This window comes from Triturus cristatus, chromosome 1_2, assembly GCF_964204655.1.
Source record: "Triturus cristatus chromosome 1_2, aTriCri1.1, whole genome shotgun sequence".
Taxonomy (NCBI): Eukaryota; Metazoa; Chordata; class Amphibia; order Caudata; family Salamandridae; genus Triturus; species Triturus cristatus.
This window is the reverse complement of record NC_140580.1, coordinates 579,919,375-579,946,937: the sequence shown is the minus strand read 5'-3', so window position 1 is coordinate 579,946,937 and position 27,563 is coordinate 579,919,375. Positions and strand designations below refer to the sequence as shown.

The following is a 27,563-nucleotide window of genomic DNA, read 5'->3' as shown; positions in this document are numbered from 1 at the left end:
CACGCTCCTACGTGAGTCTTCTTTATTCCCTCCTTAGCACTCGGGCTTTTTATCTTAATCCTCCCCTCGCGTTGTAACGTCATACGTTCCCGGCGTGCGTGGGTGACGTAGTTGCCCATAGTAACCTGGTGTCGCGGAGGAGAGGATGGTGAGTTCTGTCGGTTGGTGCCGCGCCAGGGGTTCTGCTGGGGAGGGTAGGGGGTAGCGCTGGGTAGTTCAGGTCACTGACTGGGGGTACGTGGCATTACCGATACATGTGCTCGGAGACGGGGCAGATTTGAGGGCCAGCGCACAACATCCTGCTGTGTTACTTTGCCAGTTACGTTAAGGATGACATGGGACGGGATTCAGGGATGCAGCGGTCTGTCATGATGCCTAGCACGCTGTGGGCTATGGAGCTTTTAAAAGCCTCTTAGCAAGTTACAAAGGCCGTCATCGAAATACATCCGCTGTCAATTTTTAAATGGGCCGAAGTAACGAATGCCATGTAGAGTGTGGTATATTTGTTAGACTTTTCCACCGTAGAGACCAACATGCGTGTCTTCTGTGTATATCGCTGGTATTGTTTGTTTCTCTGTTTACTAGAATGCTCTTTAGGATTTCTAGGAGTCTTCCAAGTTTTGCAGAACTGGCAGGGAATATTAGGAGCCAGCGATTTAGATTTAGTGGTCATGACTAGCTACTGGTGTGTTTATATGCCATTAATACGTTTTTCCTTTCATTCATGGAGTAATTTCTTCTCCGACATTACTCCGCTGTGTCGCGATATGGGAGAAGACCCCAGAAGTGGCCTGTCCTTTGTAGAGGTTAGGATCTGTGTTCGTAGTTGCCTCGTATATTCCTCAAGTACATACCCACCACTTACGTGGATCTTATATCTCTGAAGAAGAGACCTGAGTAGGACCGGAATGATAACTCTTATCAGCCCTGCTACATCTCTATTTGCCTGCATCTAACAAATGAAATAGGAGATACTTACAATATGTGCTCTGTGTTGACTGCAATCTGGGTACTAAGGTTCATTTTGCACGTGGCGTCTGTAGACTATGAGACGAGTGTTATTGAATTTTTAGAGCAACTGTGCTCCATGAGAGAGTATTAGTTTGGTGCACAACTTTAGAAGACTTTTCCTATTTTTGTCCAGTAATCGGGACTTTGAATTTTATGTCTTTCCCAATGAAGCATGCATTTAAGTTGTTGCGATGCATAGGCTGCTGTCTATAACGTCCTAACACAGTGTTTCCCAAACTGTTGGTCGGGGGCTGATTTTTGCTGGGTCCTTCAAATCCAAGCAATAGGTAAAGACACCTTTACATTTCTGTGCTTATATGGTCTAATTTGCTGCACTACAAAGACAGAGGTAAAATGTCAGGCTGTGTCTTCCAGGCCTCAAAATCTGAAAAAATGTTAGCAGACCTTTAAGTCTAGTGACTTGAATAGTCTTCTCGACCTAACTGTAAGTCTTGACCCATAAACTCATTTCAAATTATGTGATCCTAATCAAATATTTTATTTAACAGATTCGTCTACTTCTTGATTATGACATACAAGAGCACCTTAAAATATGTGAGTTCAGCATGTCTGGAGTACAAAATCTCTTTTATTTGATTTAATAGACTAAGGGCCTTGATATGAATTTGTTGTGGCAGCGGGCTGCCATGCCAGTGCCCTGACGCCACACTGCCAAAGCGTGAATGCCTGCCTGATTCCACCTGGAAATCAGGTCGGGCGGTCCTGCAGCGGCTGGCCTACGGCGGTGCAGTGCTAACGCTCATGCATGAGCCTTAGCAAAACACTGCAATGGGAACGCCATTGCAAGTTTCAGGAGGGCATGGACTTAAGTCACATGATGCTTTAGTTACATTGAAAAAATCGCCTGCCTCATATCCAATAAAGGAAAAGACACACAAATGATGGATAGAATGCAGAACAAATCAAAATATTTACCTGCAGTCAATTGATCTGGGTTTAATCCATTGTTCTTTTGCTCACCGTGCCACCCCAGTTTAGACCCAGCCATATGCAAATCAGTCTTGACCCTGTTCCTCATGGGAACTGTCCAGCCTAAACTGCCAATCCAGGTCCTCCCTGGACCAGAAATATGCATCCTGGGACTGGTTTTGGGGTTTCCCTGATCTGCCAGGCTAGCTTGAATTTAGTGGCACTTTGGGTGAGAATGCAAAAGACACACAGATGATGTACGGAATGCAGAACAAATCAAAACATTCACCCCCAGTGAAGAGATATGGGTTAAATCCATCGTTCTTTTGCTCACCATGCCACCCCAGTTTAGACCCGGCCTGGCATATCGGGCTGGTCTGTTCTCATTGGGAGCAAGGTCAAGATTTATTTGCCTTTGGCTGGGTTTAAACTGTAATTGTATGGGGAGCAAAAAACATTAGATTTAGGCCCAGAACTCTGTACTGGGGTGACTGTTTGACACTGTTCAACGTTCTGTCCATCAGTTGCCCTTTTTGCATCATATCCAATAAAGCTAGGTGAGTCGTAAAAGTTTGTCATTCCCAAAAATTGGGTTGTGGCCTTCAAAGGTTTTGAAGGTACTGCTCTAACCTAATTGGATATGATTAGACCAGAGTTCTCCAACGAGCCACTAGTAGTTCTCCCAGTACCTGTAATTAACTCTCCTGTGTGCTGCCCAGCTATTATATTAAAAGCGTTTGATTGGTTTAATTGATAAATGTGTACCACAATTAAAAAAGTGGGAAAGGAAAAAAAGTAGAATTTGCAAAATATATATAAAGCTGATAGAGCACATAAAAAGTGGCATCTGGGAGACTTATTGCTCATATTGTGACCTGCATCTGCCCAATCTTGACGAACATAAGGCGCTCTTTATTTCGAGCTTTATGGAATCAAAAGGGCATACAAGTTGCAGGCAGGCTGTGATGCTGTGCTTTAATCCTGATGAGACTCAGCTAAACTGCAGATTGACAAAGTACTTTGATATAGTGGCTAGCAGACTCCTGAACCATCCACACGGCTCATCTAATGAACAGCAAGTAACAGCACCTCAACCCAATAAATGACAGCCCGTTTAGTCACTTGCCAAGTTACAACTACGCCTGGCAAGCTAAGGCACATTGACTTTATAAACTTATAAATGGTCAATACCAAAAAGCAACTGAGACTTTCATGATTTTATAGAGAACAATCATTTTCTTTTCTTAAACTCACACTATAAATGTAAATAAGGCTTAAATGTATTCTTTTTGAAGTTTTTATATTGTGAATTTTTATTAATTGTACAATAAATAAACTATTCCATATTGTGACCGTGGTGCTGAATGCATTGCAGTTATGACTCATGCATTAGCTATGTAGAGGTATTCCAAATTGGCAAAGCCTTTTTTAAATTATAAGGTGATTGATCACTGCTGAAAATCTTACATGGGATGGCCACTAATGTAATTATGTCTGAAATGGTCACTGTCACAAGACTAATAATATTAGTAGCTCAGAATGATTTTCTTTAAGCGCAAGTAGTTCTTACTACAGAAAAGTTTAGAGACCTCTGGGTTAGAATGATTGGCATATTAAATTATATTGCGTCCTGTCTGTACAGGTTGGCATATCGAATTAGGGTGTGCAAGTATTGTGTTTTAGGTAAAGTCTGAAGTAATCTCCTTTGATAGATGATGTGTGAAGAGGTACAGTTCTACATTTTAAAAACGTGATTGGTGTTTGTATGCATAAACACAGGAGGTGGTAATTCTACCCCCCTCTTCCCTTGTATAATGGTGTAAGGTGGTATTTTTGTGCCACAGAAGGATAGATGTGTCTCATAGGGTGGAACAAAATGTTGTCACTTGAAATGTAGTCACTTGTGCACCATAGCAGGAAGTTCATGAAATAACGGTGCATCAAACTTTGTAAGGAGTGATGATTGGCTTCAGAGCATGGGTGAGCCTGGCTTGCCTGGGCAGGAGAACTTGGAAGCAAATATAGTTGCAAATGGTGTGTAACACATCACTTGCTAATATTGCCCACAAATTGAATCACATAAAGTCTACCGTATAGTTGGAGTGGGCAGATATCTACTTCCGCCCCCCAAAATATTTTGGAAATGTTTTTTGCAAATTTAGTAATAGTACATTTGCCAGCAAAAAATTGTCAACACCCAGGGCTTAAACATTACTTCACATGGTAATATCTTTCTGCTGCAATTTGAACATTTTCCTTCCTGTGCCTTCCTGGAAATGGGCATTATGTTACCAGAGCAAAATATGTGACATGTGGACTATATTGTATGCCAAGAAAAGGCAAATTGCACTATGTAATGCTGTACATTTCTAGCAGAATAACTGCACTTTTTTAATGTTATCATTCTCTGTTCAGAGGTTTCACTTCATTAGTAGAAGTTTAGTACTTGTATACAGCAATTCATAATGGAAAGATGACCCACCACTTTGCAGCAACACGTCAGGGTCGGCTTTGTGACCGGTACAGCTATATTTGGCGCTGAGTTCAGGGGGTGGGGGAAGTGCTGTGTTTCATAATAATGGGTTTAAAAGCCCTGCAGTGTTACTTGTGTGTCCAACAGTTTTAAGGTAACAATAAAAATGTCAAGATAATTCTAGTGATTAATGTTCTTACTGAAAGGAGAGATTGAAGTTTTGTCTATTGGCAGTTTTCACTCCTCAAAAAGTAGCACAGAGTTAATGTGCCTGCTGCAAAGAACGTGGACCATGAAAATCAAAGAACTGCATTTTATGTGGATAACACAGTGGGTTACTGCTTCTGTCACACAGATTCTTTTACCTGAGGTTCATAAATTATAATTCGAATATAGCACAGTGACCTATGCTGTGAACTGTCATCAAAGAGCTGTATGCAAACTTCATGGTAAATGTTAGAATGTTATGTGTCCCCCCCACCCCCGACTTTCATTATCTTAATGTTGCTTAAAAAGAGTTTGTTTTGGGTAGAAATGCATTCTTAAGAGTAAAGCCAGCCCCAACTACAGTAGTACATTTTAAATCCCAAGTTTATGCTTCTCCAGACCAAACACTATACTGCCTACTAGTATGGATGACATGTGATTCCTACACCTTGCAATCCTCATCGTGTTATGTAACATTTCCTATAGGCTGAATTAAACTTGTATAATGTGTGTGTGATGTAAAGTGCTCTGACACCCTACGCTGGTATGAGCAGTGCTATAAAAAAAAATGAATTTTGTATTTTTTTTTTGTAAACTTTATTCGACAGTAAGTCATAAAAGTATCGCAATATACATAAAACATGATACAAGTCATAAAAACAGTTATAAATAATTAAAATTTATAAAAAGCAATTACATTTCCTATGTTTAGTGTCGAGTATGTTTCATAAAAAGGGGATGTACAGAAAGTAACCATAGTTCAATAATTAGTAACTGGTGCAAACCTCCTTCTTAAAAATTGTTTGGATTTCATGTACCTAGCAATCTTCCTTGGCTCTAATTAACCATGCCCATTTCAGGAATTTTGCCATGGCCAATGCAATTGGGAGGCTAGGATCAGAACGTAATACTCTTAATGCCTCTTCATGTTTCCGAACCCCAATGAGACGGCATATTGGTTTGACCCATTTATTTCTTGGGGCTACATACAATGGACAAAAAAACAGGAAATGGCTCATTGTCCCTATCTTGTCCTTACAATTACGGCATTTGTCACCATCAGTCCCCGCCCAGCTAGACGTAAATGCCCTTATAGGGAGGGATCCAATCCTGAATTGGAAGTAAAGCTTTCGATCTAATGGTTTTTCTATTGAGTCCCAGTAGGGTTCCAATAATGGGTAAGATTTAGATTCGAGAAAACGTTCTGTGAGATGGGCAGAAGCATTTACACAACACTTTTCGGTAAAAATCATCTCCCAATAAATCTTCTTCATTTCTGCCTTGGAGGGAAAAACAGTGTTAGTTGGATCGTCCCACAGATCCCTCAACCCCATTTTCCCTAAAAGAGAACCAATTGATTTCAACCACTTAATTTTGTGAAAGCTGTCCTTCTCAATTACATCCTTAAGACCCCTTGCGTAATGATACAGTTCCTCCGTGGTCCACAACCTACGCCAATATAATACTGGTCGCAGCATGGCCAATTCGTACACAGACTTCTTGCCAAGATCACAATACAGGGGGACTAAGGGGGTACTTTGGGGGACACAAGTAACTTTCCTCAAAAACTCGTTTTCTAGGGTAGCCAATTGCTTTAAATTGGAAAACCCCCACAACTCGGCGCCATAAAGAACTGAACCCAAAACTTTCATCCCATAGATCTCTAAAATTGATCTGATTGGTTTAGTGAAAGAAGACTTAAATCTTTTGAGTAAGGCGCCTCCTTGTTGCTTAAACCTCAAAATACTTGTGTCTAACTGCATATTCCAGCTCATATCACACTGGAGGTTAACCCCTAAATAGGTGAAGGCATTAACCCGCTCTAGTCGGCAATTGCCCATATATATACTTCCTTTGAACCGTTTTATTTGTTTTGGGCAACTAGGTTCAGTGAGTACCATAAATTTTGTTTTAGCACTATTCATTTCGAGCCCTCACATATCGCAAAAATCCATAAAGCGCTGAAGTGCCTTCTGAAGACCACTTGCAGTTTTAGAAAGTATTAGAGTGTCGTCCGCGAACATGATGACCGGGACACACTCACCTGCCAACACAGGGGCATCAGTTGGGACCAGGGAGAGGTATTTAGCCACTTCATTTATAAAAAGTGAGAATAGGGTAGGCGCCATGACGCAACCCTGTCTCACTTCCCTCTCTACTGGAAAAGCATCTGTAGTCTCCCCCTGCCTACCCCATCTAACTCTTGCATAGGTGTCCTCATGAAGGCGAACAATCAAAGATAACAATTCCCGTGGCATTTCTAATTCCTCCAATACCTGCCAAAGCTTCCCTCGTGGGACAAGATCGAATGCTGCCTTTAAATCCACGAAAACAGCATATAATGTACCTTTGCCCAATACCACAACGCGCCAGTACAAAAGAATAAATCTAAAGACCTGATCAATCGTACTTGTCCTTGAGTGGAACCCAGCTTGCAATGGGCTGAGGATATCCCCCTCTTCCATCCAGTCCTGTATCTTACCCAGGACCAGACGCCCCATTAATTTTTGTGAGGAGTCGATCAAGCTAATAGGCCTATAATTACTCGCTAGAGACTTATCACCTTTTTTGTAAATGGGCACAATTTCTGCTCCTTTCCAGGTGTGAGGGACAGCCATCCCCTGGGCAATGGCATTAGCTAAATAACTAATGTATACTCTCCATCTCACTTTATCACTAAGGAATAAGTCCACAGGTATGCAATCCATCCCTGGAGCTCGCCCTACAATTACAGCATTTAATGCCCTATCCACATCCCCTAGGCTAAAAACATTGCCTTCATAAAATTTGGGGGCGAAAGTCGTCCTGCAACAGTTACCTTCAGTTAGCATACTGCGGCTTAAAATATTCGACCCAGGAATTTTGGGGTACGTTATTTTGTGGGCTATCCACAAGCTCACCACCTTCCCATTTGTAAATATCCCAAAAAAGTGCCTGGTTCTTTGTTAAGCATGCATCTTTGAGATTCAGCCACACTTGGTCATCCCACTCTCTTTTTGCCCTACAGGTTATTTTCCTGTAGTTACAACGGGCTGCTCTAATTGTCTCTAAATTCCTTGTTTTTAGTGCTAGACTCAAGCCAGCTCGAGCGTCCCTGCAGGACTTATTGTACCACCTCTCGGGCTTTTTGCTCACCATGGGCTTAGTAGTACCAATTTTACAAAACTTAGCTTTGAGATTAATAAACAATTCGTTATGATCATGCTCAAATCGGCAGAACTTCAACCCAGAATACGCACCATCACCCATCTTATCTAATACCTTATCAAGCTGAGCATTAATGGCGATAAGTGTATCCGCTTGTTTACTCACTATGGACCATTTAAGGTGCCGCTCATCATTTGATAAGATAGTCTGGGGGATAGGTAAATCTTCGCTGGGGGAAACTCTGCCCTCAAGCCCTAGCCTAAATAATGCAGCAAGAGGGTTATGGTCACTTTCATCACGAGACCTAACTTCCATGTCCACCAGGGTATGCCAGAGCTTCAAATGGACGAGTAAATAGTCGATATTACTAGACCTTAACCCATTATCGTAGGTTTTTACTCGCTTCTTATCAGACAGAGTCCGACCATTTGCGGCTCTTAGTTGGTTACCTAAACAAAGTCCGTTCAAAAACAGCGCCGCCTCAGTCCATTTAACTGATGGCCCTGCCTCCAATTCGGGGACATACTGTCCTCCTTTTCCAGTATGTTAGTACTTCCCAGACCTAGCGGTTCAAAAGTAGAGTTAAAATCACCCGCAATTAATGGTAACACCCCATCTGGCTGAGATTCAATCAGGGATTCTAAGGCCAAAAATACTTCAGATTTTTTCCCTCCTGGAACTCCTCGGGCATACACATTAATAATAACAATTTTTAAGTCACCCAACACATCAAGCCTAACAGCCATAATGTCACGATGCCCAGACGAGATTAATTGAATGCCACAGCTTAAATGCTGTTTGAACCAAATTGTCAATCCTCCCATGGGGCGTCCCCTAGGTCCTCTCACAGCAGGGACATACAAATTCAAATAACCTGGGTTATAAACTGGTTCAACAGACCAAGTCTCTTGAAAGAGACAGATATCAAAATCATTTATAAATTCAAGCCAGCACGGAGAAGCAACCTTAGATCCAATACCAGCAAGGTTCCACGATAACATTGAAATCAATCCAGGAGAAATCTGTTTACCATCATTAATTACAATCCTATCCACAGTGGAACACGGGAATGTCGACAAGTATGCAGCTATGGTGAGTGGTTCCTTACTAGGGGCATTTCGGCCTAAGGTGAAACAAGGGAGTTCCTCAGATAGTACATCCCTAGTAATGATAGTACTAAAGTCAGGCTTCATATTCTTGACCGTAAACGATGAATTAACTACCCCGTGCGGGCAAAAGTCTAAAGAGAGATCAATACCTGAACATATAATTGTGCTATTACGAACATTTGCCCCAGGACTTAGCCCTCCCTCAGCTATAGCTATACCAACAGTCATTTGTTCCTCACCTAACAATGGGTATAACTCAGAGGATCTATTTAAACTACTAAAACTAGTAAACTCACCCCCAGCCTCCTTTTGCTGTCAGTCACAATCCTCCAATCCGGACAAGGCCGAGAACCGATTAAATAAGCTTAAATTCCGTACAACCGGGTGGCTAAAGCGATCGTTCCATGAGGAAATTTTGCTACATAGATCTTGCACAGAAGCATAAAAATAAGTTAAGGGGAGTGATTGAATCCGAGATCTGGATATAATTGTGCTATTACGAACATTTGCCCCAGGACTTAGCCCTCCCTCACTTATTTTTGAGCTCTGTATGTGTCTCCCTCTTGCCCGGTACCAATGATGGCACACCTGCCAATATAACCACATAGGGGACAGATTCAGGGGGGAGATCTACAGTAGGTAGGGTAGGTGTCGCAAACTCTGCGGGTTTAGTTGGTGTAATAACCACGTTAGATGCCAATTTACTTAACCCCACATTTTTGCCCTTGGCACCCTGCTCAGTTTGACTGGCCACAGCAACTTTGTCTGGAGAAATTACAGCACAAGAAAACACAGGCTTATTTACAGCAGGAGTGCTGCCACTATTTGGCAATCCATTACGAGTTTTACCCACAGCATTTTGGCAATGGGATGACATCTGTTTGCTTGGTTGCTCGCTAGACCGGTTACCCAAGGTCTGCTGGACTGATACTAGCAAAAGTTCAAGACATGAGAGTCTAGACTCAATGCGGTCCAGTCTTCCATAAAATGGATGAATCGTCTTTTTAAACATTTCTTCCATTTTTTTCCAAAACAAAATACCCGGCTCCTCTAGAGAGTCTCTCTCAGCACCCAACTTAGGGGACATTTCTTTGTTTGCTAGACAAGGTGGGCCGGAGCAATCTTTATTTATAATACTCTCCTTAATTAGTGCATCATTTCCCAACTTCCTTTTTTTCCCCTTGGGTTTCGTTTGTATTGATGTTTTATCGCCCAAGCTTTTGTTTTCCACAAACATGCCCTTAGTTTGTTTCGTCATACCCTTTTTGGCTATAAGTGCTGATCTGGTTTTGATTATAGGAGAAGTCAAAGGATTCTGAGTGGGGTTTTTTGTATTCTTCCCCAAAGTAGCAATAACCTGTTTGGCCGGAACCACAATAAGGTCTTTAGTAGAAACAAGTGGGCTTCTTATGGCTTCATCCAATGAACATAATGTATCATCTGGCTCGGTGTCAATAAAGACAGGAGATTTAACCCCTGCCAGGCTTCCCATAGATGACCGTTTGTCGAATACAGTGTCTAGGGATAGCCTTTTTTCTGACAATTCGATATCTTTAGCCAGAGCTGACGACACCCGTATAAGAAAATTGTTCAAAGTGCCCAACATTGAACCAGCACTAGTCACACTATTGTCTCGTAGAATTGTTGTAGTGACAGATGTCATAGTTGGTACTTTCAACCTCTTCTGTATTCGCGATAGATCTTATGAAGATATCCGGGTGGATTTAACACGGACTCTGTAATAGGGCAGGATGATAATGATAATGATGAGCCTCACCTTATAATGGACGTAAGAGAGAGGGTCCGTCCCGTCCTTAACTAGTCTTGAACGGGCTTAAACGGGCCCGCCCTTGGCCCGGGCTTCGCCCGGCGCGCGTCCGCGCAGCGGAAGTGATGATGCACTTTGTTGGCGGCGAGAATCAATCAGCTACAGGTGAGGGACACCAAGCCCCCTGGGACACGTAGTCCTGGTCCCGCTGCACTGCTCTGAAATCAACGATGCGGCTCACGCGCCAGCGGGAGCGGCGAGGTGCGTTGTAGGCGGCGAGAATCAATCAGCTACAGGTGAGGGACACCAAGCCCCCTGGGACACGTAGTCCTGGTCCCGCTGCACTGCTCTGAAATCAACGATATGTGAGAAGAAGGGCTATGGAAAGATGCGGGGCAGCGTTGGAGGGTGGTAGTGAGGGAATCCGTCGACAGGGAGATCATTGGAGGGGTTGCCAAAAAAGATTGTTGCACCGGGCGCCACCAGATCTGACGTGGTTAAGTTTTTAGTAACCTTTGATAATGTTTGAGCTAGAAATAAAAATTCTTGCTAAAATCTGCAAATTATGCAGATGGTAGTGGATTATGTAGCAAGTGCAGTAAATCCATGCTTATGCAAGAAAAAATAAATAAATCTCCACTGCAGCAGAATTGGTGAATTCCAGTGGCCTTGGATGTAGGCACTCTTAAGAACAGGGCACACAAACAGGGAGGGGTTGATACTACAGATAGTAAGCAGTGTGGGAGGAGTGTTAGCTGGAGACCAAGCCTAACTTTAGTATTAGAAGGGTAAGAAGCATGTTTGATTAATCCAAGGTGCTGCTATGCATGTACATATCATGTATTAAAAAAAAAAGAGAACCAATGGGGTGTGGTTTCTTACGCTCTCTGGCTGCATCTTACGTTAAGACCATCTATAATTTATGTAAGCCAGATACGTGGAGGCACAATATGCTTCTCTTATTTGATAACCACAACTGTTATAGAACTAGCTAGCAGTGTGAAAACAATTGCTTATTGTGCCATTTATTCAATTGTAGTTTAGATTTTTCTCCTGACATATAAGATTCAGCAGCAATGCTACTGAAAGTCTTACATTTGCAATTTCACTTTTTTCTCATTGTTAAAGGAATTTGTGTATCTCTTTGTGCAATTTATCAAATGTAAAAACAATCTTAGGACTTATTTAAGATGTTTGACTAAGATCAGGCGATATGGGTTTATGGAAATTATGCGAGAAATTATGCTAGTAGCATTCGTTAAAGTGGGTAGAAAGCAAATACTACATCAATTCATTTTAGATAATGGAAGATTTAAATGGGGCTTTAAATATGCTTTTGGGCAACAAGTTAGCGCACTTGAATTGAATGAAAGGTACTTCTTAAGGCAGCAGTACTGTTTGAGTTATGAATATATGGATAGGCACCATAAACACAGACCTCTGCTAAGTGTGCGATCCCAGAGCACATTGGCATACACAGTCCCCAAGTCTGGCTCCCCATTATCTCTCAATAGCAGCTTTTCTGTCCACCTCCCTCCCCACCCCAACCTGACAGCAGCGCTTCTGTGGTGCGATCACTGTGTGACTTGTTGCCAGTACTATTGTACTGTAAGATGTTGCTTCAGACTCCATCTCTAGGTGACTGGCACAGACAAGTCCTAAGCAGGGGGACACTCTTTTCTCATAGGCTGCTGGAGAAGCACCACCGCAATTAGTCTTGCAGAGAGATAGAAGTAGCTGATTAACCCCCTGAAAGTCTTGTTTGCATCTGTTGGCTATGCTTCTGCAAGACCACCGTCTGGTCCAACTCCTACATGTGAACGGTCCCGCCGGCCTGCTCTGTATGATCATTTTTACATGACAAATAATGGTTCACTAGCAACTTCTTTTTAATCTATCCACTACAATCTTTAGTAATACAATTTCCAGATCATTCAGTGACTATTTCAACAAGGCTTAACCAAAAACAATGTTGTTATGGTTTCAAAGTAGGGCAAATTAAGAATAGTGCTCAGTGCGCAAAAGTGTACACATAGTGAGAAGTGACAGTGCTATGCGAGTGTGTTTATATGTGAAAGCTATCAACTAAGAGCAAACTGCCAAGTCTGTGTTCCTTGATATAGAAACACAGATTCATATCTTGGAAATGCAATACAAGACCCAGCTCGATTGCTGTATTGTTGACGTTTCGACCTTCTAAATGATTTTCGAGGTCATCATCAGGATGAAGTATAATTTAGGGTACCTAGACACTCTGAAAAAGTAGAAAAAATAATTAAGAAGGAATACAACTGTCTCTGGTAAAGAGGGCTTGCTGAAAAACTACTCCTTTAAATGGGAGTGCTGGAGTCATTGTGGAAAAAAGGGCTTTAATCCAATGCTCGAGAGTGCAAGTGAGTTATGACAACCAATCATTCTTGATTCAGAAGTACATTTGTATTTGAGTTGCTTAAGAACAAATTGGTTAAGCATATTTTAACCATAAAGGTTGAGACCGAATTACAATATTGATGTGGCCAAACACTAATAAATTACTTACGATGATGACAGGGCTGAAGAAGTCACCCACAGAACCAGTTGCTCTGCTGGAAGATCAGAGGATTAAATGAGTGGCAGCACAAATGCCACTATCCACCTTTGTGTTGAAGCAGAAGAGTTGTGTAGGAGTCGCAACTTCATTTAAAGATGGCTGCCATGCTCAGGAAGGCAGAAGGTACAGTAAAAAAATACGTGAGTTGCAAACATAATAATTAGTTGCTGTAGAGTAGGTGTAAAGGAGTCAGTAAGCAATTCCAACCTTTCAAAACACGCAAATCTCTAAGAGAGACAGTATTTCTTGGTAAGGGCCTTTTATTTGTGAAGTCAGCTAAAACTAACTTTTTTCCCTTCTACAAAGTAAACGTTTACAGTTCTTAAGAGAAATTTATTTGTGGTCTTTTTCTAGAAGGAACACATACGGAAAATACTGATGTGGCTGGAACAAGACACCAGTCTGCATTCAATCGTTCAAATCTCTTTATGCCCAGGGAGGTAGAGGCCCTGGAAAATCTGGCCTTAAATGATGTGTTGCTCTTAGGAATCAACAGATACTCATGCTGTACTATATCAGTCTGAAGGAAGACCTTCATTAGCATCTCTGAATGACAATAGAAACATTACAATAAAATCTGTATTTAACTAGGGAGGAATTACAATTCAAGATACCAGCTTATAAAAATAAAACATGTTGTAAGGTATCAAAGAATCCCGTACCAGCGTAAATGGTTTAATTAATGTTCTCTAACTACTGCAAAAAATGCCCATGGTAAATAACTGTTTTTGATCATAATTTAGATCCGATTCTTAAAACCTACTAAAAAAGTAAAGATCAATTTTCAATTTGGGAATATCTGAATTGTACTTTTTCTCGCGTTTGCATAGATTTTGGACTTCTTGTGAATTTACAGAAATCTCTAGGAATATGTATGAAAATCTATGCAAATCATGCAACCCTGATATGGACACTTGACCCTCAACAAAGAACTTTGTCAGAAGAAAGTCAGCTGGTTTACTGTTATAGTAGTGTTGTATATACATATGGACTGTTTTTCCTGTCCATGGAAACTATAACCCTTTGGTAAAACACCATCTTCTACACCCCAGGATTTTTATGGGTTTATTTGGGAGACATTCAACTACAATTTCTCATTCATGCCAGCCTTTTCTTATCCTAACTTTAGGTGCATAAATTGTATGCGAAAACCTTTGGGAGTCTTTGTGAATGCCCACAAAGTTATTTCTTTGTGGATGTCACTACCTTGACAGTTTTTGTGCCATACAATGAGAACAGTGCTAACGCATGCAGTGGGTGGTTGCGTGCATGATTCTGATCTGCGTGGTTCCCCTCTTTGCAGCCACTTTTGGAGCCTGCATTCAAGGGAGCTACTGAAGTGTGACAAGCTTAGAATAGAGTCCTACACGAGCTCCTGAGGTAAGGGATAGCCATCGGCGTTAATCCCTGTAAACCCAGACCATCGTGCCCAACGAACGAAATAAGCAACAAAACTAGCAACTAGTCAGTGTTAACCTCTTCAATGCCCATGACGAGCTGGTCTCGTCATGGGCCGCGGTTGCGCTGTGCCCATGACGAGACCAGCTCGTCATAAACCCCGCCCGCTAATGAAACGGCCGGCACAGGGCGGGGAAAGGGGCGGGCACTGAAGGGGTTAAAGGAGTAATTTAAACGATTCGGTACCTTCAGCTGGATCCTCTGGACCCACAGCACGAAGAACTCAGGCTACGGCAACCCCCGTCTCCGGCCTTTCTCAGACGATCCCGGACCTGCACCGCTGACTGCATCTGCAGAGTCCCCCCAAGGCTGCAAGTCGGATTTCACATCCCCATTGACAACGTGACCAAGGAGTGGAGCGGACATCGGCGGCGCCTCCCTTGTACGGTGCCCTCTGCCATCTGATCGGGGACTGAGCTGGGCCCAGCCCTGATTGTCCATCTCCACTATCATCAGCCTGCTGGAGCTTCACGGGGTATCCCCCTCCCCCCCCCCCCCCCCTCTCCCTTGTGGTTGTTGGTCTGTCGCTCTCACTGCCGGGAGCTGCCTCCCATGGCAGTGAGCCCCAGGTAGAGGATTGGGCCCCGGATGAGTCGGCCTACCCGGTCGCTCCCCGCTATCAGCCCGGAGACTCCACTTACAGCTGCCCTGCTGGGATCCACTCTGCGGCGGAGGTGCCCTCGTCATACTTGCTGGAGCCTCACGAAGACCCTCTCGCTCCAGAGGCCTTGTGCTTCCCAGTCTGGATTATTGCCTCCTGTGGCGGTGGGCCCCGGGAAGCGGAATCTGTGCTTTCCAGTTTGGATTGCTGCCTCCTGCATCGGTGGGCCCTGGGAAGCGGAGTCTGGCTTGAGGCCGCTTTTCACGTCCGGCGCCCTCCGCAGTCAACGCTGAGGTCCCTCATCGCCGCTAGAGTCGTCGCAACCCCGCTGAGCTACTGAGACCGACTTTTATGGCAGGGAAGTGCATCTTGGAGATGCATTTGGGTTTGTCCATTGCATTGCAGTTGATGCTGTGATCTACCCCGCAGAGGCGAGCATCCTCCTGGGTCCTACTCCGTCTGCCCACCTCCCACCGCTCAGGCTTGGACTCCAGTTCGGTCATTTGCCGCTGCCCGCTGGCAAGACCGACCACCCATGTCCTTTTCCTTCTGCCATCAACCCCCGCTCGGACCTCCGACTCACTCTCTGTGCCTCACCAGCTGCTGCCGGCCTGGCCCTAGCAGTCCCAGTGCCAGACCTTCGCTGTGATCGGCCTACTGTTACCATCATGCCAGCTGCCCAGCTTGTGTTCACACGGAGGAGTCCCAGCGCCAGCAGAGCCAATTTGAACATGTCTGCCCTGCCTCACCAGAGCCACTTTCACCTCCTGGCACAGCGCTTGGCCCCCGTGGTGAGGAGATCTCCCGTGGCTGTACCATTTGGTTTCTTCTGGAGGGACTTCATTTGTGTACTTTCTTCAATGTATAGTGAATGAGGATCCTGTATTACCCATAATAAATCAACATGAAAGGAGTTTGTGAACGATACCATTGTTGACGTCCCGGCTCCTGACACTTACTCCTCTCCTCCAATACCCCTACTCGAGGCCCATAGCTCTCGCCGATTCCCCTGCTGCGCTCCTGAGTGGCTGGATCCTTTGTCCATTGATGCCCCCGTTTGCTGATACTCCCATACTTCTCACTCCTGGATCCTAGGCCATATTTCTATCTCTGTGTCTTGATTCCTCAAAGATGTATCTCACCCCACAAAACGACGGATGGTCTCCTACCTAATTCTAAGTAAACCTCCCCGCACTTGCAACTGGAGGCCTTCCCAGCTCCCGAGGCTGAGGCTCTGCCTCCCACTATTGAGTCTAAACCTGCCGAAAGCTTTCTGTCCTCAATCCTCTCATATCAACAATCCTGTCTTTTGGCCAAATTGGAACGTCGACACTACCTTACTCCCAAGACTACCAGCCTATGCAATTATTTTTACAATCTATACTATCACTTATTTTGCCTACTGGCTAACTATATCTCCATAGCTGAACTACTGCTTTTTGCTCGATGGTTTGAACCCACTGTGTTCCTTTGTACTGTTTTCCATTGTGATTTACTTCCATTGGCTATGATTGTAATTATCGGTTTTACATATTGCTCACTATTTATTACCTGTATCACACTGTTTTTTTTTTTCTTTTTCACTATATCCTCAATATCCCGCCCCCTTAATATGCTCCCCTGACCCCAACCTGCTCTCTGTTAATCGAAATTTGTAAACGTTCGCTCGCTCACCCTCTTTGTATTCCTCTCTCCTGCGTCACTCTGTTTGCTACTCTTTCTGACCCTCTTTGTTTATACCTTTTCTCATGCCCCCTAACGCGGCCCTCTCCCACCCACTAGCTCTTGCTCTTATCACTCACCTACACCCCGCTCCTACCGTGACCGTCTCTACGATCTATATCAAGTCTTCCCCTCCTACCTCCCTCCCTCCCCCCCACCTTGCCTCCTTAATCTCATCGCCATGCCCCCCCCTCACGCACCCCTGCAATACAACTGACTACAGACTCAATCCACAGGACTCACTAAACATGGCCCGAACTAATGGTCCATCCTCTACCCCCTAATCTCTCTAAAAACGCCAAGGAAAACATTAAACACAAACTACTTATTGTTCACCATGAAACTTTTTGTCGATAACTACCTTAGCCTCTCTTCCATAAAAAATACCAACAACATTTTTTACTCTAAACGCCCCTCCAAATGGAAAAACATCTTCCTCCACCACCTCCCCATCACTAAATCATGTAAAATCCCGTATGGTTTTTAAATTGTCCACCTCCCCTTCCCCTGCTTTCCTCAGCGAAATAGACATCTCCGTTTTTAAATCCGGTAACATTCTCATCCAAGCTTCTGAAAAACACCTCTCCATCTTTGAACAACATTTCAGCACCTTTTCCTACCTACTATCCATCCCACTTCCTAACACTTCTCCCTCCCAACAGACTGACACCCTCTCACCATCCCCTTCCTTATCCACAACCCCCCACCCTACAGACACTTCTACTACGTACGATGTCTATCAAACCCAATCCTCCAATAACCCCCCTTTGATAGCACCCCTCCCCCATCTGGCCACCTCAACAACTTGTTCAGCCTCCCAAACCCTTTATCTCCCTAATGACTTCTCCCCACCCACCACCAGGCACACCCCCTACCTCACTGCCTCCTCCCAGCTCCCTCCCCCTGCAGTTCTTATCAGTAGACTGCCCGTCCCAATTTCTCCTCCCCCCTAACTGCCTTCCCCCCCCTTAACCTGGATGTTATTTCTCCTCTCTGGACCCCTTCCCATCTCAAAACACTGATTACGACTCTTTGCACTCCCTTTCTGACCACACGGACCTCTCATCGTCCACCAACCTGAAAACGCCTCTACTCCCCACCCCCAGCCTCCCAATCCACACACTCCACAGACCGCTCTCCCCGGACAAATCTGATCCTACCCTTCCCCCCAACTCCTTCCCCCACCCAGTCCCTATCACTCTTTTAACTCAGACTCTATCAAACCTTGAAAACTATCTCCTTTCCCTGTCATCTGAACTTTCCCAGCTCATGAATGATCTGAACTTGTCGTCCGAACTTTCTCAACTCAGGAAAGATTTTAACTCCCTCACCTCTGAAATCCGCCTAAACCACGCGATCTCCCCAAGCCGTGACTCACTAAACACCTCTAAACTTCAAAATTGGAGAACCCCCCCCCCCCGCTGCAACCGTGCCCATAGGCCCTCTGTGCATCAAACCATCTCTCCCCCTCAGACCTCCTCGTCTTCTGTAACTCCTACCTCCCTAACTATCAAATTGACCCCCCCCCCAACCCCCACCCTACCATTCCTGTGAACCTAGGGACGAGCAGAATCCCATCCTCCCCCCCCCCCCCCCCCATATCCCCTAGACCCCTATCACAACTTACTGCTATCCAATCATGCCCTCCCCACTCTACCATTCCCGTGATCCTGGGGACGAGCAGAATCCCTTCCTCCCCTAGACCCCCAACACAATTTTCTGCCATCCAATCATGCCCTCCCCCCCACAAACAACCTGAAATCCCTCGCATGCATGCTAGTTAACTGCCGCTCAGCTGTCCTGCATGCGAGGGAAATAGCTGAAACCATCCTCAGCAATGATATTGACATTGCCTTCCTTACGGAAACTTGGCTCAATGACCACTCTTCATCTATCCTTGACCTTCTCCCCCCCCCCCACCTCCACCTCCCCGGGTACTCCATACTCAGAAAAGATAGACCAGATAGAATTGGAGGTGATCTAGCCATTATCTTTAAAAACAAACTTCAACTCTCGCTTGTTAAGAACACTGACCTCATCACCTTCGAATACCTCAGAGCAGAACTTAAAATTCAGGGCTCCCCTCCTATTCACCTACATAATTATCTATCATCCCCCTGGCGAATCCCTTCCCTTCGCAGAGGAACTTTCCGACCTCCTCACCCAATCCTCACTTTTCAACTCTAAAAATCTCTTCCTTGGAGACTTTAACCTCCACTGGAATGACATTAAAGACCCTGCAGTTAATCTCCTCTTGAATCTTCTGGAGATCAGTGACCTTAAACAAATCTGTCACTCTCCAACTCACTCCAAAGGGGCCACTCTTAATGCCATCATCCCTAATGATGATTTGGCTTCCCTTTCCAGCATCATCCCCATTGACAGGTCCGATCATCACCTCATCCTCTTCAAGATCAATTCTACGGCCCTCCCTATCCTCGCCAAAAGCTTCTAACACAAGAAACTGACCAGAAACCTTCATCTTATCCCACCCGGTGAACTTGAAACGAAAATCAAAGCCCAATTCCTGCTATCTCCCTTCTCCCAAAATGCTAACACCCTCACCGAACACTATAATAAATCAGTTACCGAGGTCCTAGACCAAGTGCCCCCCCCCCCCAAACTAAAAACCCAAAGAAAAATACCTTTCCAATTCCTGGTTCAACTCTGATCTCATCAACGAAAGACGCTCCCCTAGACAATCTGAAAGAACATGGAGGCAACATCCGTCCCCCTCCCATCTATCCCTCCTCCAATCTGCTAGGTCCAACTACAAAAAACACATCCTCAATGAAAAGTCCGCCTTCTTCCGCACACAGCTTGATAGGGCCAACAATAGACCTAGAGAACTATTCAACATCGTCAAAAATCAAACCTTCTCTGCCCCCCAAAAGTTGACGGCCTCTAATGAGAAATGCGAAGAAATTGCAAAGTTCTTCTCTGATAAAATCATCAAAATTGACCAATCCTTCATCTTAAATCCGCTCTCACCTAACCCACTACTTTCCGTTGACATTCCTCCCAATTCTCCATCCCCTTCAAATTCTCCCCCTGTCCCTGCCCATCTCTCGTCCAGTTCCTTCCCACTTGAGCCCAACCCTTCTCTCCCCCAGCAACAAAAAAAAATGCCTCCTGGCATAATTTTCGCCCTGTCACCGAACACGAGGTTTACAACATCATCGCTAAGCTAAAACCATCCTCCCACACCAAAGACCCTCTGCCCCCTAACCTTGTCCAAGACCAAAAACATATCATTGCCCCTTTCTGGACCACCATTATTTACTCCTCCCTGGCCAACGGGTGTGTTCCAGCCTCCCTTCAACTGGGTCAAATCACACCCATCCCCAAAAATCCTAATGCAGATCCCAACAACCCAATTAACCTCCAACCCATCTCTAACCTCCCTCTTCTCTCCAAAGCCCTTGAAAAATGCGCCCTGCTCCAACTAGATAATCACATCAACACTTTTGACCTCTTTGACTCACTACAATCTGGCTTCAGAAAAGGATGCAGCACAGAATCTGCCATGCTCAATATAGTGGACAACATAGATCATTCACTCGACAAAGGTGAATCATCCCATCTCATTCTCCTCGACCTATCCACTGCCTTTGATACGGTTAACCACACTGCCCTACTAAACACTCTTAAAGCCCGCTTTGGCCTTAATAGTCATGTCCTCAACTGGTTCACCTCCTTTCTCCAACACAGAACCCAACAAATCAAAATTGAGAACTGCCTCTCCAACCCCACTCCGATCTCTCTCGGTGTCCCCCATGGATCCATTCTCTCTCCTGCTCTCTTCAACCTCTTCATGGAACCACTTACCCTCATCCTCAAACAAGCAGGAATCAATTACCACCTTTATGACAACGACACGCAACTTTACTATAAGATTAAATCCCACTCCGATATCCTTCACCTTAATGACACCCTGACCAAGATCCAATCATGGTTCCACCATAACCATCTCAAACTCGACCCTAAAAAACAAAATCATTCTCTTCGCGCCTAAAAACAACCCACTCCCCATACAAGACTGGCTCTCTGACCTTAATGCTCTCAACTGCTCTCTCACCACTTCTAATTCATTTAAGTCTCTAGGCATCACCATTGTTAATAGCCTTGCCCTCACTTCCCACATAAAAACCTCAGCCAAAGGAGCACTCTTCACTCTCCGTCATCTCAAGAAAATTAAGCCCTTCATCCCGGCTGATGACTTTAAAACTGTTGTCCAATCGCTGGTCCTGTCGAGAATCTACTACGGCAACGCTATCCTCGCTGGAACACCTAAAGTCCACCTTGCTCCACTCAAATCTGAGCTCAACCTAGCTGCTAGACTTATCTCTGACTACAAACGTTTCGACCACTTGTCACCCGCCCTAAAAACCCTCAAATGGCTACCCATCGAAGGCAGATCCACCTATAAGATTGCATGCATCACACACAAAGCCCTTCACCAAAACTCCCCACGTTACCTCTCAGACAAACTTCACAAAGCTGGCTGTGCCCGACTGACGAGGAACACTAACGCCCTGATTCTTATCCCCCCCTGTTAAAGAAGAAATGCACCCAAGCTCGCTCCTTCTCCGTTAACGTTCCCTCCATCTGGAACTCCCTGCCTAAAGACCTACGCTGTAACCCCTACTACTTAAACTTAAAAAAAGAACTTAATTTGTTCCTCCTCAACAAATACTGGGGTCCTTAATACCTACATTTGACACTGTTCTCTCGCTCTGCGACCCCGTCAGGCCCCCCTCTATTGCCCTCCAATTCTATCCCCTCACTTTCTCCCACCAAACGCCCCTCCTTCAAGCTTCTCTGACCCCCCCCAATCCGCCCTCCCTGCTCTCTATCTCTGCATTTGACATCTAACCCTACGCACGGCCCACCACTGACTTACTACCCCAACTCCTACTCTCTTCGCCCCCCTCCTTATCTCTCCTCTTTCATCTTCACCCACCCACCCTAGCCTAAGTTCTCACTACCCGCGTCTGCTTAATATAGTTGTTTTGTAAATAGCTTTCGCATTTATCTGCTTTCTTTGTTATATTGGCTCTTGTTTCGATCAAATGTTGTTGAATACTGTACCTCCTCACATTCCTGTAAAGCGCTCTGATACCCCTGGATGTAGCCAGCGCTATAAAAAACCTTTAAAATAAATGTGTACTCGTGCCATGTCCTGATGTGCATTAACCAGATATGCAGACTCTCTGGGGCAATTTGAATGGCATGTTTTAGAAAAACCATTCACAATAGAGAAGCAGAAGGGGGTCTCAAGGTGGGTCTAGGGTTGCTTCACCAGAGTGTTCCAAAGTCTTTTCAGCTGTTTCTGTTGGCAATGCAAAGCAGAATGCGAAGTATAGAGAAATTTGAGCTCTAATTTGACTTTGGAGAAACGCTAATCAATAACATTTCCTCAATTTAGAGCCTCACTTTGAGAATTCTACTTCTCACTACTACATCTCTCATTTTGACTGAAAAAATGTAATCTTTACAACAGTCTCTGTTGTATGTTTTGACATCTTCCAAGCCCTTCTTTCTCTCATTCTCCTATTTTGGCACATTCCACTTTTTCATGCAGCTGCAAGTGGAGACAATTCTTGCACTGATTCTCCACTGCCCATTCTTCCATGATCACCTGCCCAGTTTGACAATGTACTGACCACCCACTTCTCTCACATACAGTTATTTACCCTAAGCCATGCGCCACAACGTGTAAAGCTGAAAAATGCACCCAGCCACAATCTCAACCATATTAACGCCTTTTTAACCAGACTACAAAAGACAGTCCGTAACAACTGTTGCGCCCCTAGCTGTATGTAGAGCTTCATGACATGATTGTTAACCACAGCCTCAACTTACTAATTCTGATTAAAATCTGGTATTATCCCATGTCTCAATCAACCATTCCACTCCACCTCGCTGAGGGTTTCTTAGTCAGCTGCTTTAACCAGGAATAAAAGGAAGGGGAAGACATAATAAATATTTGCAGAAATAGTGTCTTCCATCTCTACAAGGCTTATTGAAATCTACCAATAACCTGCACTTTATCGGAGCCAAAGCCCTTGGAGGTTGAATAGTCAGATCACAAATTAATTCCATTTGAAATCAATATTGAATTCATCAAATCCCAAAGTCATCTTAAGAAAGAAAATATTTTGACCAAGAGACATCCATCAACCTCTGTGATACACCAAAATACAGCACTCTAGTCTCCTCTAAATCCACCTAAAACTCTAGTATTTTGCCTTAATGTGATACCAAAATACAAACATTGTTTACACACACGTCCTCTGGGGAACACAACACTTCTATTAAACAAGGCATATCCTCTAACGTTTATGCTTAATAAGAGACTTTACCTTGACATACACATTGGATATTAATGAGGTCAACGGTGCACAACTCCAGCTGAGGATTGGAATAAAATGTAACCCCTTCATTCATAACTGTCGTTTTTTAACATGTCCAGGTTCTGACTGGGACAGAAATTGGACCTGGGCACCAAAATAAAGGTGGCCTATGTTTGCAAATTAGGGCATTTTTTGAACGTGTAAAGAAGACACGCCGTATAAGTGTTCTGCAAGGTATGAAAGACTACGTGGACTTGAGCTTGCTGCAGGAACTTTTATTTTAATATCTGGGCAATTAACAGTAACCGTGTCCCATCAGACCATAAAACAGGCCCATAAACAGCCAAAAAATGGTCCCACATACTGATCTCTTCAACCAGCCCATTAGGTAGTGCCTATTGCCCTATAGGCTAGTCCGACCGAAAACATGCCGTTCAAGCCCTGAATCTTAACACATTCAAATCATTGTCTTCCTCTTGGCCTTCCCAAAGCCAGTTTTGCACATTTAAGAGCAATTCATCTGAACTTGTTTTGGCTGGCATTAGACGTAAAAGGCCTCATCACCCTAGTGCTAAAGGATCTCACAGCTCGCAGTCAAAGCAAGAGACACTTACAATCTCTTTTACATTACCTACACACCCTAAAATACCTCTATGAAATTATAACCTTTCTGGGAAACTCGCCTTTTCAGACTCAAAGTACTCCACATATGAAAGACTCCAAAACATTGTAAGAGGCCTTCGCTGGAGCAGTCCCAAAACTCTAGAATTAGAACTCCATCTCTCTCTCATGAAAGTTTAAACCCTCAACACTTTCACACATAAACTTAAATTTTACCAAGAGGTGGTATTCACAAGTGTTGCACTTTTTTGCCCCGTAGAGATGACTGAGACCCTTTATTTCTGGTTTATGGTACCTGTTCTCAACCTCAGTATGTCACCTACTTCTGCTTGGCAAACGATCCTGATTCATTTCAATATACTTTTACAGATGCATTCTTGTGTGTGTGTGTGTGTGTGTGTGTGTGTGTGTGTGTGTTGGAAACCGGGCAACCGGGTTAGCAGTCACCAGGTTCCCAGCACAATGGTAGCTTGGCTCGAGCGGTTGGGGGGTCAGGCACCGTGTTAAGCGTACGTCACACCCTCACAATAACCATGCGTTCATCCGTTCCAAAAACGACACTACACCGTAAAAATTATGAAAGAAAGTAGTTTGTCTTTATCTTATTTTCTCTTAGTTGCAGGGTTCATAAAATAAATACAGTACCATAAGATTCTCCTTTAAAAGGGCAGGTCAAATAAATAATACCACAGTGGGGTTTCAATAAATAGGATCAGGTCATAAATAAGCAAGGAATAAATAGGGGTGCAATAAATACAAATGGCTAATAAATACTGTCAGACAATAAATACAATGCAGGAATAGATACAGTCAGACAATAAATACAGTCAATAAATAAAGCACCTTCAATAACTTAAATAACACAATTAATGACAATTACAGTTCACATCACTTTCCTGAGGTAGTTTGGTTTTACTATGCCCAAGTACAGCTTGTGGTCATTTGGATGACATGGGGGGTGTCCCACCTAGATTGGTCAAGGCTGGGCCTGAACTGAGGTAGAATAAGGGTAACCTAAGGATCTGGCTCTCCCAAAATACACAACCCCTCACAGAGGTCACTGCACCAGTCTCAGTTCACCCCTGGCACTCCCAGGCTGGTTCTAACACCCCTCTAGCCCCTGGAATGGTCTTTTAGGGCTCCACAGGGCCTCAGATGCCCCCTCTACCACTTACTGCCCTTTTCACGATGATCGGCTCCGCTCGGCGCCGTGTCGATGTCGTGAGGCGGCTCCGGTTCGGTGTCGCTGGGCGGCTCCGGTTCGGTGTCGCTGGGCGGCCTCGGATCGGTGTTGCTGGCGGTTCCGGATCGATGTCGCTGGGCGGCCTCGGCTCGGTGTCGCTGGGCGGCTTCGGCTCGATGTCGCTGGGCTGTTCCGGATCGATGTCGCCTTCCGGCGTCGCAGGGTCACGGTCTCCCCGCTTCCGGGTGTCTCCGGAGTGCGATCTCCACTCCCGACCTCCGGCGCGCTTCACCTCGACCTCAGATGACTCTTTACTCGACCTCCGGTGCCTCTCCACGACCTCCGTCGGCGCCCTCTCTCGACCTCTGACGGCTCCGGGTACGACGTCTGCTTTCTGTCAGCGCCGCTTCTCCACCTCAGGCCTCAGGTCTCCAGGCTTCTCAACGTCAGGACTCCAGGAGGACACCGCTAAACAGGTCAGGAGCTTGCTGGTCTTCTTCTTTAAGGCCTCTTCACAATATTTAGGTCTTTAAGGTGGTTTTTCTGGTCTTGGTCCCACACAGGGCTCTAGGCTGGGCTTGGTCAGTAGGGACTAGCATCAAGGGTGGGTTTCTGGACCCCACTCCAAGCACTGGTTTCCACCCCTGCTGCCTTACTCCGACCTCCTTCTGAACTGTTCCTCTCTCCTCTCTAGTCAGATGGCAACTGCCACTCTGAGATGGCCTCCCAACATTCTAAACTGCCTCTCACTGTCACAGGGTTCCAGAATGTTGCAGAAGGTTCTAGAAATCTCCAGTGGGTTCTGATGATGTCACAGGTGGCCTCCATTTTGTGTCTCAGGCCCTCAGACAGAAGTTCCAGGGGTAGGGAAAATGGCTCCCTGACCCTGCATCAACACTAAAAAGTCTGGTGGTTCCCAAAAAGGAAAAATTCTAACAGGGTTTGAGGCAAAAGTGGGACAAAATAAATAATGATGAGGAGGGACCACCCAAAGGGCTGACAGGTCTAACAGTGTGTGTGTATATTTTTCCCCCACACGTATACCTGGTAATTCACTGTTCTTTCAAGTTTATATTTCCCTATTTTTAGGTCTCGCCTGAGCCAGCGCATGCGCTGCTCTGCAAGACATTTAGTAGGGGCTTTAAAAAGTGCTACCACAAGTTGCTTTGGCTGGCCATTTGTGCTTGGTTTAGTGCCTGGCAGACAGGATGGTTACAGATGTTTTTTTTCCCAGCACATCAACCTGTTCTTTACAGCCACCCCTTTTCTTGGAGTAGTCAGGAACCAAATAGCATGCTGTGTCAGCGTAATACAATTACTGAGGTAAACCTGGAGTAATGTGCAATAAATAGCAAAGTTACTTGCACATTGTTCCCCTTTATCACATCCTTACACACAAGTGCACATCTGTGGCCAGAGTTTATAAAAGACATAGGCACAGCTCAAGTGCTAAGTTACTGGTATTTGTATGGGACATGATTATGGCCTCACACTAACGACCTGTTTGGGTGTGTCCATTGCATCACTTCTTTGTGATGTCTGGAATGCACATAGTGGCATCTTCCGGACTGCCTAAAGGTTTTGCTGCACAGTTCAGGTGGCCTTGCTGAGCAGCGTGTGTGTGAATGGAGGCTAGTCAGGTGCTTGCAGGGTACACTGTTGTGATGGTTTATGTGCTGTGAGAATTGTTTTGGGGAAGGCATAATGTCAGTGTATAGCCTTTGGTCCTGTGTTGGGTATGGAGCCGACTGCATGCTCGATGACTAGACACTTACATTTTTGGTGCAGAATTGCAGCAGCTGGAGAAAAGTTTGCCTATTTTATAGTTACAGGCATGTGGGAGTTAGTCTAGTGAATTAGAGGACAGGTTTCTTGCTCTTCTTTGAGTTAAGGTTGGGATGGACTGGGAGTTTGACATTTTGTGGGTGTGAATTAGAGGTTGTTGTTCTAACAGCATTACTCTTTCTGAAGCCACATTACCAATACTACTTCTCTGTCGGGGTTATGAAATTGCAACTAGTTTGTTCACATTTTATTGGTGCGCCAATGCTCATAGTTTCTTGGGTGTTACGTACGAAGGGTGGTATGACAATTGTGCGCTGTGAGTTTCTTTTTTTCCCTCCTCCCTAAGAAACATCTCGTCCCCTGGCTTATGGCTACTTGAAGCAAAAGCTTCCGGCTTCTACTTGACCCCCTCCCATCACCAGCATGGTGTTCAAGATGCTCCTGCACTATTGCCACACACGAGCGCGTGCATTTGTAAATGAACGGCACCACGTTCACTTTAGGCGCGCCTTTAATTGTATTTATTTTCATTTCTTTCCCGAACGCACACAGCAGCCTGTTCTTCCCCCATTCCCCAATCGGCCCTTCCGCTGTTCACTGTT

General features: G+C 44.7%; 1 protein-coding gene across 1 annotated transcript in view; it reads left to right on the top strand.

The window, feature by feature from the left end:
• Positions 1 to 48: 48 nt before the first annotated feature.
• ARL3 (ARF like GTPase 3) overlaps positions 49 to 27,563 on the top strand; it is a 215,777-nt gene continuing 188,262 nt past the window's right edge. The window contains exon 1 of the mRNA XM_085606551.1: positions 49 to 148. Coding sequence (XP_085462677.1) covers positions 146 to 148 — 3 coding nt within the window. The 5' untranslated portion in view covers positions 49 to 145. The remainder of the gene's footprint in view (positions 149 to 27,563) is intronic.